Source organism: Bos mutus, chromosome 3, assembly GCF_027580195.1.
Source record: "Bos mutus isolate GX-2022 chromosome 3, NWIPB_WYAK_1.1, whole genome shotgun sequence".
In the NCBI taxonomy this organism is placed as follows: Eukaryota; Metazoa; Chordata; class Mammalia; order Artiodactyla; family Bovidae; genus Bos; species Bos mutus.
Genome location: NC_091619.1, coordinates 76,095,123 through 76,109,468, shown reverse-complemented (window position 1 = coordinate 76,109,468; position 14,346 = coordinate 76,095,123). Strand labels below are relative to the sequence as shown.

Sequence of the window (14,346 nt, the reverse complement as noted above, 5' to 3'; positions counted from 1 at the left end):
ACTCTTGAGAGTCCCTTGGACTGCAAGGAGATCCAACCAGTCCTAAAGGAGACCAGTCCTGGGTGTTCCCTGGAAGGACTGATGCTAAAGCTGAAACTCCAATACTTTGGCCACCTCATGCAAAGAGTTGACTCATTGGAAAAGACTCTGATGCTGGGAGGGATTGGGGGCAGGAGGAGAAGGGGACACCGGAGGATGAGAGGGCTGGATGGCATCACTGACTCGATGGACATGAGTTTGAGTAAACTCCAGGAGTTGGTGATGGACAGGGAGGCCTGGCGTGCTGCAATTCATAGGGTTGCAAAGAGCTGGACATGACTGAGCAACTAAACTGAACTGAACTGAAATATTTTATAAGAATCATATTAATTGATAATCAGAATGAGGATAAACAAACACGTGAAACCCAAAAACACTGATAGGGTTGATCACAAAGCAACTGAGTTCAGTCTCTTAATTAGTTTTTCATCCCAACTTGAAAGCATTTAGATACATTCTGTCATTCTTTAAAAACATTATTCTTTCAAAAAACCTTTCGTGACCTTTGCTTGTCATTTTTATTAAGAAAAACAAAAAGATTACTCAAATTTTCCACTCCTCTGCCTTAAAAAAATCGTGCTCAACTCTTTGCGACTCCATGGACTGTAGCCTACCAGGCTCCTCAGTCCAAGGGATTTTCCAAGCAAGAATACTGGAGTGGGTTGCCATTTCCTTCTCCAGAGGATCTTCCTGACCCAGGGATTGAACCCGGGTCTCCTGAATTGTAGGCAGACGCTTTACCATCTGAGCCACCAGGGAAGCTTTAAAAAAGAAGAGTAAAAGCTAAATCTCATCACAATATAGGTGGCAAAGTCATTTTTTCCACTATAAGTAAACACTTATATTGAAGCATTTAAAATTGAAAGTAGGCTAGTGAACTTCAAAACATGCACAGATTTTGCTACAACCTGGCAGGTAACTTCTAGTTAAATGATCATCACTCTGGAATGAAGAAATATCTCCTTCAGTCAATTTTTTCAAGTAGCTACAAGCTACTAGTCAAAGTTTCAAATTAATGAAAATTACATTTTTTGCCAAGTCTGTAAAATACCTAACCACATTAATTATTCCAACTTTCTCATGTACAAATTGGCCTGAAGATTTGGAACACCTGTGCTGCCATGAGGTATCAAGTTATTTTACATTACATTCTTGCCCCAAAGCTAAAGGGTGGAGGGTGCTTCTGCTCGGGTTAGCTAGAGGTAGGCAGAGCACTGAAGAGACCATGGTTCCTGCAATCAGGCCTGGGTTTAAGTCCTGACTCTACTACCCCGCTGACAGTATGATGCTGGGCAAGATATTCGGTCTCTCTGAACCTCTATTTCCACATTAATAAAATAGGGTTCATTCAGGGACTTCCCCAGTGGTCCAGTGGCTAAGACTCTGAGCTCCCAATGCAAGGGACCTGGGCTTGATTTCTGGTCAGGGAATTAGATCCCACATGCAGCAACTAAAGATCCTGCATAACTAACACTGAATAGCCCACGTGCCGCTACTAAGACCCAATGCAGCCAAATAAATAAAATAAAAATAAATTTTAATTTAAAAAAATATATGTAGGGTTAATTCAAACTTCCTATAGCTGTTATGGGGTCCATAAAGTGAAAGTCGCTCAATCTTGTCCAACTCTTTGTGACCCCATGGACTATATAGTGCCTAGAATTCTCCCGGCCAGAATACTGGAGTAGGTTAACCTTTCCCTTCTCCAGGGGATCTTCCCAAACCAGGGATCAAATCCAGGTCTCCCGCATTACAGGCGGATTCTTTACCAGCTGAGCCACAAGGGAAGCCCAAGAATACTGGAGTGGGTAGCCTATCCCTTCTCCAGGGGATCTTCCCAACCTCGGAATCGAACCGGGGTCTCCTGCATTGCAGGTGGATTTTTTACCAACTGAGTGATCAGGGAATCCTTGGGGACCATATTACATTATATATACATAAAGTGAGTAGCACATAACAGGAATTCAATAAATGTTAGTTTCTCTTCCCACTTTTTTCAGAGCCACAAAAAAACTTATTCAACACTCTATTCATTAAAACATTTACATATGTTCTATTCCAGTTTTCCAAGAATGAGCTCTTGATTTAAAAAAAAAAAAAAAAAAAAAAGCTTCATAAGCAGTCACTCTTCTCCTACCGCTGATTTTTTTTTAACAGCCTATTTCCAAAAACCTTTGCTTTACTTTGGTTCTGACTGCTTTGTGGAATTTGTCACTGTCATTAGAATAAATAATCAACACATTTATTCCGAAGAAACTACTAGCCAGGGGAATCATTACAAGGAATTTTGGTACAGAAATCCTTGGCAGAATTCTAGATTTCCATTAAGTTCTCAAAATTTTGTGAATTCTAACAAAATGTTACCAATTTGTATCCTATGAATATGCATTTGTTTCAGAGAAAAATTCTTGTCTGGATTTAGTTTGTTATGTTATTCTGGATTTAGCTAGACATTTGCAGAAAATGAGTTAACTACCATATTAGTTGCTATTTATGTGGTTAAGTCACCACTAGGCTAAATATCTCCTGAGGGGAAAAAAACAGTCTGGGATTTAAGCCAGCATAACAACTGTCACCAAAACTGAGAGCTTCTGGAGATGCCAAGCATTTTGTTTAGGTTTGATGAATTCTACTACTTCTGGATTTTTTGTTTTCCAAGGATAGTCTGCTACTACTCCTACTCTGTAGTTCAGCAGAAATGTAAAAGTTCCCCTCCTCTAACCTTCTGGCACGTAAGAGAAGGACGATAGACGGCATGCACTATTTTTATGTTGACAGCCAGAGCTATTTTAAGCTATTTTAGTACTATCCAAAAAGGTTAGCATGACATTAGCAAGCTAAAAAGTAAATTCTTGGTTTTTGGTCACTTAGTAAGAACATTACTTTTTAACAACCAAACTGTCTACCTTTTGGTCATACAAATAAAAATAAAATTCCAAAACATAAGGCATGATTGAAGCCATAATTAGAAAGTCTTACCTTTTGGGCATCTCCCGTAAAATATGCAATGGCCAGGGTGGGCAGAATCATGAACAGTGCATTGTAATAGAGCAGACCATATTTTCCCAGCTCCTAGGAGAGTAAAAAATTAGGTGGTTCATTTGGTTCCAGCTGATAGATGGAGACAACCCTCAACAGAGCACCACCCCCTTTATACACACACACCACAATATACATAGCACATTAAGTCAGAAGTTTTGCAAACACTAAGAAATAACCTAAGCTTTCAAAAAAAAAAAAAAACTTACAAGATTTTTAGTTTATTTGACATAAGTTCCTTGAGTACTTAAAATCAGAGAAATAAAAATGATATCAAGTGGCTGTCTCAAAACAGCAAGGAGAAAAGTTATTTTGAACAAAAAACATACATCTCTACAGAGACATGTCCTTGGAGCCCTTCCCTTTCCAAAACTTAATCAAAAGTCCCCAGGTAAGTCCTAGGCTGTTCCAGAAACACAGCAGTGAGATTTCAGAGAGAAGGAAGGCCAGATCCACACACAGACTCACACCTAGAACAACACAGACAGATATAACTTCCCAGTATCTCTGAAGTTATTTCTGAAAATGTACATGGGAAGTATAATGAAGACTAAGATTACTCCAAAAAAAAAAAAGCAAAGAAAAAGATGACCATTACCCTACAATTCCCAAAACATGGTATGCCTAGTTGTGCCCTCAGCTACTTGGGAGCAAAAAAGGACTGCACACATCTTCAAACACAGGGAACCTATAAGAACTCTGGGTCTACCTGTGATTCACACAGTTCTGGGACATTCAGCAGGAAGCTGTCACCTGAAAAAGCAGTCCTAGACTTTAGGGGATAAAGGAGTAGTGAGGATAGGGCCATAATATCTGCCTAACTTCTGTGATTGAAAGATACCAACTGATATGAAAAGCCAAACTACCTTCTCAAAAGCAGATTTTTTTTCTTCAGTGATTTTTAAAAAAATTTTATTTTATATTGGCATATAGTTGATTAACAATGTTGTGTTAGTTTCAAGTGTACAGCAAAGTCATTCAGTTATACACATACATGTTATATCTATTCTTTTTCAAATTCTTTTCCCACTTAGGTTATTACAGAATATTGAGCAGAGTTCCCTGTGCTTTATCAAAAGAAGCTTTGAAAAACTGGAAACAAAGATACAACAATAGAAAACTAGTTGATTAAACTATGATATACCCGTACAATGAAATATTATGCAGCCACTAAAAATGTTTAGTAACACTGCCTGGTGAGAAAGGTACTCATCAAACAGTACCAAATGAAAAATACAAATTAGAAAACATTACGTATCATCACTCTTTTAAGTTTTTCTCATAGTTAAGTGTGTACATGCATATATAAACACACACACGTTCCTACAAAAGGGTATCTACTGACACAGTGCTTCTCACTCAATGGTGGAATTAAGAGATTTATATTTTCTTCCTCTTGTTTATCTATGTTTGCTACCACTTCTATTATAAATACATGTTATTTGTATGAGTTCTTTAAAGTTGAAAATGTTTTAAATTCAATAGCTGCATTCAGGTCTGAAATACAGCACTAAGTCCTTAGGCCATGGGATTCATGCTCAAAGGACCATGATTACAAGTAGTTCTGAAATTATAGGTAATAAAACTCCAGATTTACTAAAAAGCATCTCAGACAGCAAGACAGCAAGAAAAAAGCCATAGTGGGACAAAGCAACCCGTAACATCAGGTCCCCCTCAGCAAGAGATGTGTTATCCAGGAAGTAGAGGATGCCCACACACACCCCATCCAGACAACTGACAAAGGCCAAACTGTTGTTTTTTTCTTTTTACTTGCTGTTTTGAATATCTTTTCTCCTGTCCTCTTAAACAGAGGACATTGACTAAAATTTAATGTAGGCCATCATCATAAACATGATTATACTGTGTTTTTACATGATGTCGCCATGTTTGAGTAGTCCACTTGACTGTCAGTTTTCCTGTTTCTCCTGTTATCAGCCAAACTTTTATACTGCTGGTAAGCCTATTCCTTGAGATAGGATTGTTGCTCCTAATCCATGAACTATGAAAAGCAGATTAATATGCTTAGAAGTTCTAATATAAGTAAGTCATAACTCATTTCTGAATGAGGAACTAAAGGACACCCCTGGAAATAAATACAGAATACAGAAACCATCTTCGCTTTCTTCTACATTCTAGGATGTAGTCCAGTAGTCATGTATGAGAGTTGGACAGAAGGATTGAAGCACCGAAGGATTGATGCTTTTGAACTGTGGTGTTGGAGAAGACTCTTCAGAGTCCCTTGGACTGCAAGGAGATCCAATCAGTCCATCCTAAAGGAAATCAGTCCTGAATATTCATTGGAAGGACTGATGCTGAAGCTGAAACTCCAATACTTTGGCCACTGGATGCAAAGAACTGACTCATTTGAAAAGACCCTGATACTGGGAAAGATTGAAGGCGGGAGGAGAAGGGGACAACAGAGGATGAGATGGTTGGATGGCATCACCGACTCAATGGACATGAGTCTGAGTAAATTCTGGGAGTTGGCGATGGACAGGGAGGCCTGGTGTGCTGCGGTCTATGGGGTTGCAAAGAGTGAGGACACGACTGAGCAACTGAACTGAACTGAGGATGTACTCTAGATTGTGCTAACACAGTAGTCACTGGCCAAATGCAGCGATTTCAATGTAATTATAATTACATTAAACTACGACTGCAGTTCCTCAATTAGGCCATCACCTATCAAGTGCTCAACAGCTATGTGTGGCTAGGTGCTACCATTAACAGATAGGAAGAAATAACAGATTTCCATCATTACAGAATTGTACTGGACAGTACTGTTTTAGACAGCTAAGGCTGGTGAACTAATAAAATGTTATTATTCCTACCTATTTCCAAAGCAGCAAAAACACAGAGCAAAACTAAATCTCAAACTGCTCCCTTTTCTCTAGCTATAGTACAAAGATAAAATTTTTAATAGTAGCCCCCATTAAAATGCAATCATCACATAGCCATCAAAGCAAATAAATGGAAAAAAGGCATAAAAGGTATATTCACAGAAAAGGTGTTGGAAATAGATCTGTACTGTCCCTAGATCTTCTAGGTTAATTAAGAAATGATTTAAAGTATATGGGAGGATGCGCATAGGTTACACGTAAATGCTACTGCTACTGCTAAGTCACTACAGTCGTGTCCGACTCTGTGTGACCCCATAGACGGAAACCCACCAGGCTCCCCCGTCCCTGGGATTCTCCAGGCAAGAACACTGGAGTGGGCTGCCATTTCCTTCTCCAATGCGTGAAAGTGAAAAGTGAAAGTGAAGTCGCTCAGTCGTGTCCGACTCTCAGCAACCCCATGGACTGCAGCCTACCAGGCTCCTCTGTCCATGGGATTTTCCAGGCAAGAGTACTGGAGTGGGGTGCCATTGCCTTCTCCAACACGTAAATACTATTCCATTTTATATAAGGTACTTGAGCATCCAAGGATTTTTGTAATCTCAGGGGTTCCTGGAACCGGTCCCCCAAAGACACTGAGGGACAACTGTCTGTAGGACAAATATGCAAAGTCCATTCTTGTTCTGCAGCTGCTTCTAAATCACTTCTGAAATCCGCTCAAGGGCTTCCAGATACTTCTTTCTTGTGCAGGTCCCTCACCAAGTCCTCTAGGAGATAGCCATGAACATTCATGACACTTTTCTCTAATGAACATTTCTTATATCACTATCCCACTCAAAGTCAATATTCACCCAGTCCCTTCCAAAAAAGCCAACAGTAAAATCTAATTGCTAATTAGAAAATAAAGTTTCTTACATGAGCACCAAGGTCCAGGCATTTTTACCCTCAGAGATTCCCTAGTCTTTCTCATCTTTCCTAAGTATCTTCCTTTATTCTCCACTTTTTCCCTGAAGGACTGACATGACCATTCCCAGTATCAGTAAACATCTCTTAAAGAAGCATTAGATTGCTACCTACTTTTGAATCTAATTTTTGTTTTACGTAGGCACCATTTGCTGCTGTCAGGACATCATTGATCAGAATAAAAACATATCCTTCCAGATCAAATGCCAAGTCAGAGCTGCAAAATATAAACAACACTTTAATAACAACTAACATTTAAAGAACATGCATTAAATTTTAAATAGGTTTGAACTACAATATTTCCAAGAACATATGTTTATCTACGTAAGTGAATATTACACATTTTATCAGCTACTAGTATTTCCTGGTTCCAGGTTACAGTTTGCAATTTCATAATCAGTAAGGGAGTCTGCAGAAATGAGAAGCACTAATGTTTAAACACAGTCATTAGCAATAATCAACCTTGTCAGTTAATAGCACACTATTCTGAATTCAAAGTCAGGCAAGACAGAACCAACCAAATTCACCATTACAGTACATCTGAAGCAAGCAGAAGGCATCACAGCTCAGTTTCACAGATAAGGAAACCAAAAGGAGAATGAAGTTGTTAACAGGGCATTTTTCAAAGGTTCACACAAAAGATAGGTTTATCTTGCACAGATGGCTGGGCCACTCGGTGGAATTTCTGAACTGTGGATTGCAGTTAGTTCTGAGATCACGTCACACTAGTGTCTAAGCATGCAGTGTAGATGCAAATACTAAAGATAATTGCCCAGTGAGCATATTACATACAACTAGTGAGACTAGGGAAACTGAAGCTTCTTAGTATTTTGCAGAGAACCAGGCAGAACTTAGTAAACTGAAGAGAAGAAATGAAAATCTAAGAAGAGTGTGCCATCTGCATACTTTAGCACCCTAACTAAAACAGGGGCCTCACATTCTGTGATTCTGCAAAGGTGCTATCTCTTTGGAGTTCAGCTACTCCATGGGACAGACTTCTGAGGAGCTCTATGCCACTGCAATGTCAGGCAGAACTACCTGATGACCCCTCCCTCTTCCAAGCAGCCTGACAACCCTGTAACTCTTCCTCCAAATTTCTTTCCCAAGTAAAAGTTTCTAATTAGATAAGCCTGGCCCAGATAGCAGTCTGCCTCAGAAACTTTTTGCAGGCTAGAGTTAGCTTGGAGAAACTTCTGTGTTTGGTTCGATTTTGGATCCCACCAGCTTCAGTGGGATCCAAGATGAGCAGGGCACCTTTAAAAAGAATGGTAGGCAATTCACACCGAATTTCTCTCCAAGAAGGCAAGATTACCTAGAGGGAAAAGCAGTCAGCTATATAACAAAATTCTAGTAACTAATTACTCTATTTTTTTTTTTTTTTTTAGAATGAAATTTTACTTGGAGAGTTAGGGTGGAACAGAATTGACATATTCACCCACAAACACACCTGTATTACAGGGATATGATAAAGGTCAATGAGCCAATTCAAGAAGCACACTGGAACTCCCGGATGGAAAATGTATGTCAGGTAGAATCTACAGCATCAGCAAGCCCATACATGCATGATCTGGGCTGAGTAAAAAGACTTCTACTCATCATTTCCATTTTCTGAGTCTTTGTATATGTGCTGCCAAAGCGAGCACTAATTTTCTGAGTCTCTGGATATACATTTTCTTCATTTTAAAATTAAAAGTTAAGAACAATGGAAAAAAGCTTTAATAATTTAATAGAATATCCAAGTTTTGGTATTGTGACGCCTTAGGTGAAGCCAAATAAAGCAATTCTATTATTTATTATCCCATAAGGCAAATAATCCATGATCACTTGTCTTCTCTACGACACTATTTTCTTTAGCAGCATGCAAAGGAAAAGAATGCCACACGGTTTACAAAAGCACACAGGCTTTGCAGTCAGGCATAGACTCAAACTCCAGGTCTGTCATCTAATAGCTATATGACCTCGAGCAAGCTATGGAACTTAGATTTTCATTTCCTTAACATAAATAGGAAAATAATACCCATACCATACAGTGTAGTTGTGAAAAACACATAAATAGTATGTGTAAAATACCAACATATTGAATGGCATATGGTATGTGCTCAATAAATAGAAGACAGCATAATAAACTCTAAATTACATGAATTTAACTTTTAAGAATCCCAAGAATATGATTTTGCTAGCCTTAATCTTCATACAACCAAAAAGATTTAACTTTTTGAAGTCTCTGAATACTTTTTAAAGACATGGTTCTTATTTAGTCTATAAAAAATTCTCTTCATTGGTAATTAACCATTTATTATCAGTAATTATGGACAAATTCTAATGCCCTCTCATAGGTTTTATATGGGCCCACATCTTACCTTGCAGCTACAAAGGCTCCAATAATCATTGCAAATACAGTCATCTTAATACCCCAAGAAAAAGTCTTCCTATAAAATAATTTAAAAATATACATGTGGCTTTAGTTATTTACAAAGACTCATTTTACAACAAAAATGTTTTCTTCTAAAAAAAACTATAAACAAATGATTCCAAGGAATTGGATATTTAAAAGATATCCAATTTGCTTCTAATGAAGCAAAGACTTATTTTCTTATATAAATAAGTATGCTTATTTCCTATTCTTATGTTATTATTATTGAGTTTACATTTTTGCAAATCAGATTTCTTTAAGCAGAAAATAGTCACACACATTTGTAGAAAAACAGCATAGTCACGAACATGATTTAAAACCTATATTGACCTTCTGACTCAGCTTCACCCAGTGGCTTCAGTAGGTATAGGAATTCTTGAAAGCATATCTCACGTTCAGACAGGCTTCCATAAGGAAGTCATAAACTATCAATTCCTATAGCAAAGGAAGAAAGCTGCTTAAACTTCTCAAAAGATAAAGTAAAACACAAATGATTGGAATATCTTACACATGCTAGAGACCTTTTCAGGGAGCTAAAAACTTGTTAACGACTAAATATATTAGAAATTTAGCTCACTTGAGTAAAACTCCTTCAGCAAACATTGTAAACAGGATGGAGAACCTTCTCAGAACTGTAAACATTGGTAAGCTGAAAACAAACAAACAAACAAAAAAACTTAGGTAGAATAAAATTTGATTCTCCAAAATTAGTATTTTAAAATAATGCTAACCTTTTCCATTATAAAAATTCCATGCTGATTAACCTGTCACTAAATTAAATCCTTACTTCTCTATAGAAAGTATTTAAAAGTCTGAAAGGGTTGCTTTTATAAAACTACTAGAAGCGAAAAAAAACTGAATTATAAAATGGTAGAAAATATACATCTATTATCAAAGACTAGTAACAGCCACTTTTTAATTTTACCCTGCTTATTATGTTAGACATATTCATGTTGGTCTTTGAAAGATCTTTCTTTTCTAGACTGATCTCCCTTCCAAGCCCTAACCTTCAAACAAAACTGGTAATCATTTTAGCCTATAAAACATTCCTTGATTGTCCTTTTGTGGCAGTACTTTTTCCTCTAAATTCCCAGAGTATTTTGCTTGCACTAATCGAACATACAGCCTCTTGCAATATAATTATTTCTGACTCTATCATCTCACTCCAAAGTGCCTTATACTTGGCTGGCAATCAAAGATGGGGCATGAATAGATGGATGGAAATAGATGGATGAATGGATGAATGACAATGGAGGAAAAAGAGCAAACTCTATACACAAGTAACACTCTGCAGCAGGTCTGTATTTCTTTCCAAATGGGTAATGAGATGTATGGATAAAAGGATGCCCACCCATGATAAACATGACTTCCATGGAACCCTCCCCAGAAATATCATCGTGGCCATTCTGTCAAGTTTCTTGGGTCTGAGGAAATGAAAAAACCTTGGTCTCTGACCCTCAAGAGATCTCTCCATTCTGTTTTACAATCACCCATTACACCAGAGGTTTAACTCATGTGGCAGTGGTGAAGCCCTGGGTTTCTGTTAAATGGTTTCCCTATGTGTATATTTTTAACATCACATGTTCCTGATACATATACTCCGTAAGTGGAGAAGATAAGAATTGGGAAGTTACAAGATAATAAGAGAGTACTGTCATAGAGTAGACTGCTATTGCTTCTTTCTAAAAGTGAAAACGCTGCCTCTACAGTCATATGACCACAGGAAAAATGTTAATGATATTTTTATCAGGGTTCTATCAGATGTTATTTTAACTACCTCATGTTAATGAAAAACTACATCTAATCTTACTTGTGAAATTTGCCTAAAATATAATATTTAAAAATTGTACTAAAGAATTGAAATCTCAGAAGCCTAACATATATCCTTCACTATTATATGTCTGGAAAAATAATGAAAATCTCTCATCACAGTAGTTTATAACATTTTAAAGCTTCTATCATCAAAGTGAAAGGGAAAAAAACCCCAAACAAACAAAAAAACTCCTCTTCCTCTTCAAACTTAAAGAGATTAAACTAAAACCTTTGGTGTAATATTTATTTAGTAACAGAAGCTTTCTGGTCCTTTCTTTTTCAAGAATCAGTACCGATGTGTTAAACATTTGACATTCAAGTACAATTTTAAGAATACATTATATTAACCTCACTAGTAAAATAAAGTTATCCATACTTCAGTTTCTTTGTGCTGAACAGTCCCGTGATTTGGTTCCCAAAATATAGTAGAGGTAGTGGAAACGTCTAGAAAATTTAAAAAGGGATAACAAAACTCAATAATAAAGACAGCTAAAACAAGGTCCTTTTCAAACAGAAACAGTTTTGTTTATATGATCAAATTCTTTCCACATAAAACATAAGATTAGTTCTCACACACAATTTTGGCTCCTATGAAGCACCCAAACAACATTACTCCTGGATAAAGAGCTCTGTGCAAAAAGAGAGAGGAAAGAATGGAGGGGAAAAAAAGAAATATGAATATGATCAAATCATATGGGACAACATCTTTGCTTTAAAGAACGATACTGTAGAGCCAACAGGTCTAATATTAGCAGAAAAAGGAAAGGTATTTCATCTTCAGGTTGAGTCAAGCAAAGACAGACCAAAGAATAAGAAAATAAACCCAAAGAATAATGACTGAAGGATACACCAGCTAGATTAGATAGACGAATGCAGAAAATGCAATATGGTTGTAATTACAAGTGTTTATTAATTAAAACAGAATACAAGATCTAAGGGCTTCTTTTTTTTCCTTAACTTTAAAGAGACTGTTGGACTTTTTAAAAACACTTATTACTACATTCATTCTTTACCTTCTTTATACCCACTTTGGACTGGGCAATTTCAAGGCTGCAATTTTTAAATATGTAAGGCACCGATGGAAAATATACATAGTGAATTCATTTCGAAAATAAAGTATTGCTTTTTTTTTTTTTTTTTTTTTACCTTTCGAGGTACATTTCTGTCAAAGTCAGGAAACTTGACTACTCTGAGTGCCTTTCCCACCCAAAGTACTGCCACTGTGGCCACCATCTGTAAGCAGAGAACACAGATTCACTGTTCCACACATAAAGACACCCTCAGAAGTTCCAACGACACAAACCACGTAATGCTGAAGATTCCAACTAACCTGGCCAAGTCCAACACACAGTGAAGAGGGAAATCTACAAAAATGGTAGAGAGAAAAAAACCCACAGCGTCAGAAAAACCCGAACTCAACCTTACAAATGCAACCTTACAATGCATTTTGATACAAAACACACCAACGTCCGCCCTTATCCAAATGACAATCAGTGAGGAAAATCACTGATGCTTGTCAGGCAACACCGCTGATTTTGTAGCTTCGGGCTGCCACTTGTCTCATCTTGTCCGTTTCTACAATTTCAGTCAGTTTTCTGCAACAGATTTTCTTGGAAGTTAAGACATACATCTTTTAAACGGTTTCGCACCTTTCTAAAAACGTGCTTCTGCCTAGGGGTCCCAGTGGCAGCATCACAATTTTAAATGGGCTTGAGGATGCCTAGGTCCCCAGAGGCTCTCAGCGAATTCGGGGAACCTTGAAGCCCCGGACCCTGGCCCAGGCTGTGGAGAAGGGCGGGCATCCCTCTCCGGCTCCCAGTCAGGCATGCACAGGAGTCGAAGAGTCACGAAGCAACTTCGCTTCGTCGCTCGGAAGAGCGGCGTTTCCAGGGCGCTGCACTGCGGGCAGGGCAGGAGCTTTCCAAACGCACGCCCCGCAGTCCCCAGCTCCGCGCTCGGAGCGGGACCCCGACTCCGGGCCGCCGTGCAAGCCGGCTCCTCCGCCCGGGCCGCGCGTGTCAGCCGCCTGCCCGCCCTCGCCGGCTCCCGCCCAACTTTGTTCAGCTCCAACTTTGCAGCCAAGGTCCAGGGAGCCGGCGCCCAGCCGCTGCCGCCGCCCGCTCCTTTCCTCTCCTCTCCGCGGCCTGGGCCGCCGCCGCCTCGGCCCTACCTGTAGTTGGTGAGCACGCTCTTGTTGACCACCACGATCAGGAAAGAGCTCACGCCGTAAAAGCCGGCGGCCAGCAGCTTCAGGAATACGGTCAGCGTTTCGGCCGACGCCATCCCCAGCTCCTCCTCATGTCTGTGTGTGGAGGATTTCGCGGGGGCTTCTCCTTTAACCCGGGCATGCTGACGTCTATGAACTTCCGCCATGGCTGCGGCGGCGGGGCCTGCGAGGGAAGCGGCGGGCAGCGGGCCCGAGCGGCGTGGGGTCTGCGGCGGCAGCTCGCGGGGAGCTCGCGGGGCCGGGGCCGGTGCTCTGAACCCGCTGCGCTCGCCGCCTCGGCTCCCCGCGCGGCCGCCGCCTGTCTCCGCCCAGGGGCAGGGACGCTGGGGTTCACACGCCCGGGGACTTTGATCGGGCATTGTGCAACGCGGGGTCAGAGGGTAGGGACCGCGCCTGGCTCGGCCTGGGCAAGGGTTGGAGAGGGCTCTGGGAAGGGGCACTGGCGACCCTGAGTCCCGGACGGAGAGGGAGAGGAACCTTAAGAGAACCACTCGAGGACACTGGGGCTCCCGGCAGCACAACACACTCGCGGAAAGAAGCTGCCGAATAGCGCCTGCGCGCGAGCCTGCCCGGGTCTCTCCGCGGCCGCGTACCTGGGATGCGGAGGCTGGCGGCTGAAAGGCTGAAAGCCGTATTTTCTAGATAACTCCGGCAAGAGGAAAAAATAAATAAATAAAGACCCGCCTCCAATAGGTAACAGGTGGTCGGCTCAGTAGTTAACAAGGTGCGTGTGTCTAGACTCACTTGAATGCTCTTTTGGTCTCTCTTAAAGAAGGTCCACGCCCTTAAAAAGTATCAGATATGGACCAAGAGTAAACATTCAACAGCTATTTGAGGCATTCTGCGTTGCCTCGGATTTCTTACGGTTTCTGAACCCAGAAAACACCATACAATACAGTCTTATTTGCAGATCAAGGGAGATTGTTTAAAGAAAAGTATTGCGGTATCCAAAAAGTAGAAAGATAATCAATTGGCTTGCGGATTGGTGCAAGAGCAGGGTGTTAAGAGCTGAGTTCCTA

At 40.0% G+C, this 14,346-nt stretch overlaps 1 protein-coding gene across 1 annotated transcript in view; it reads right to left on the bottom strand.

Moving 5' to 3' along the window:
- Positions 1-14,133, bottom strand: part of SLC35D1 (solute carrier family 35 member D1) — a 48,096-nt gene extending 33,963 nt beyond the window's left edge. The window contains exons 1-8 of the mRNA XM_005895790.2: positions 13,271-14,133; positions 12,431-12,464; positions 12,247-12,333; positions 11,477-11,544; positions 9,866-9,937; positions 9,236-9,304; positions 6,990-7,092; positions 3,019-3,111 (exon numbers count right to left, since the gene is read on the bottom strand). Of these exons, the coding sequence (XP_005895852.2) occupies positions 3,019-3,111; positions 6,990-7,092; positions 9,236-9,304; positions 9,866-9,937; positions 11,477-11,544; positions 12,247-12,333; positions 12,431-12,464; positions 13,271-13,686 (942 nt within the window). The 5' untranslated portion in view covers positions 13,687-14,133. The remainder of the gene's footprint in view (positions 1-3,018; positions 3,112-6,989; positions 7,093-9,235; positions 9,305-9,865; positions 9,938-11,476; positions 11,545-12,246; positions 12,334-12,430; positions 12,465-13,270) is intronic.
- Between the last annotated feature and the right edge of the window lie 213 nt (positions 14,134-14,346).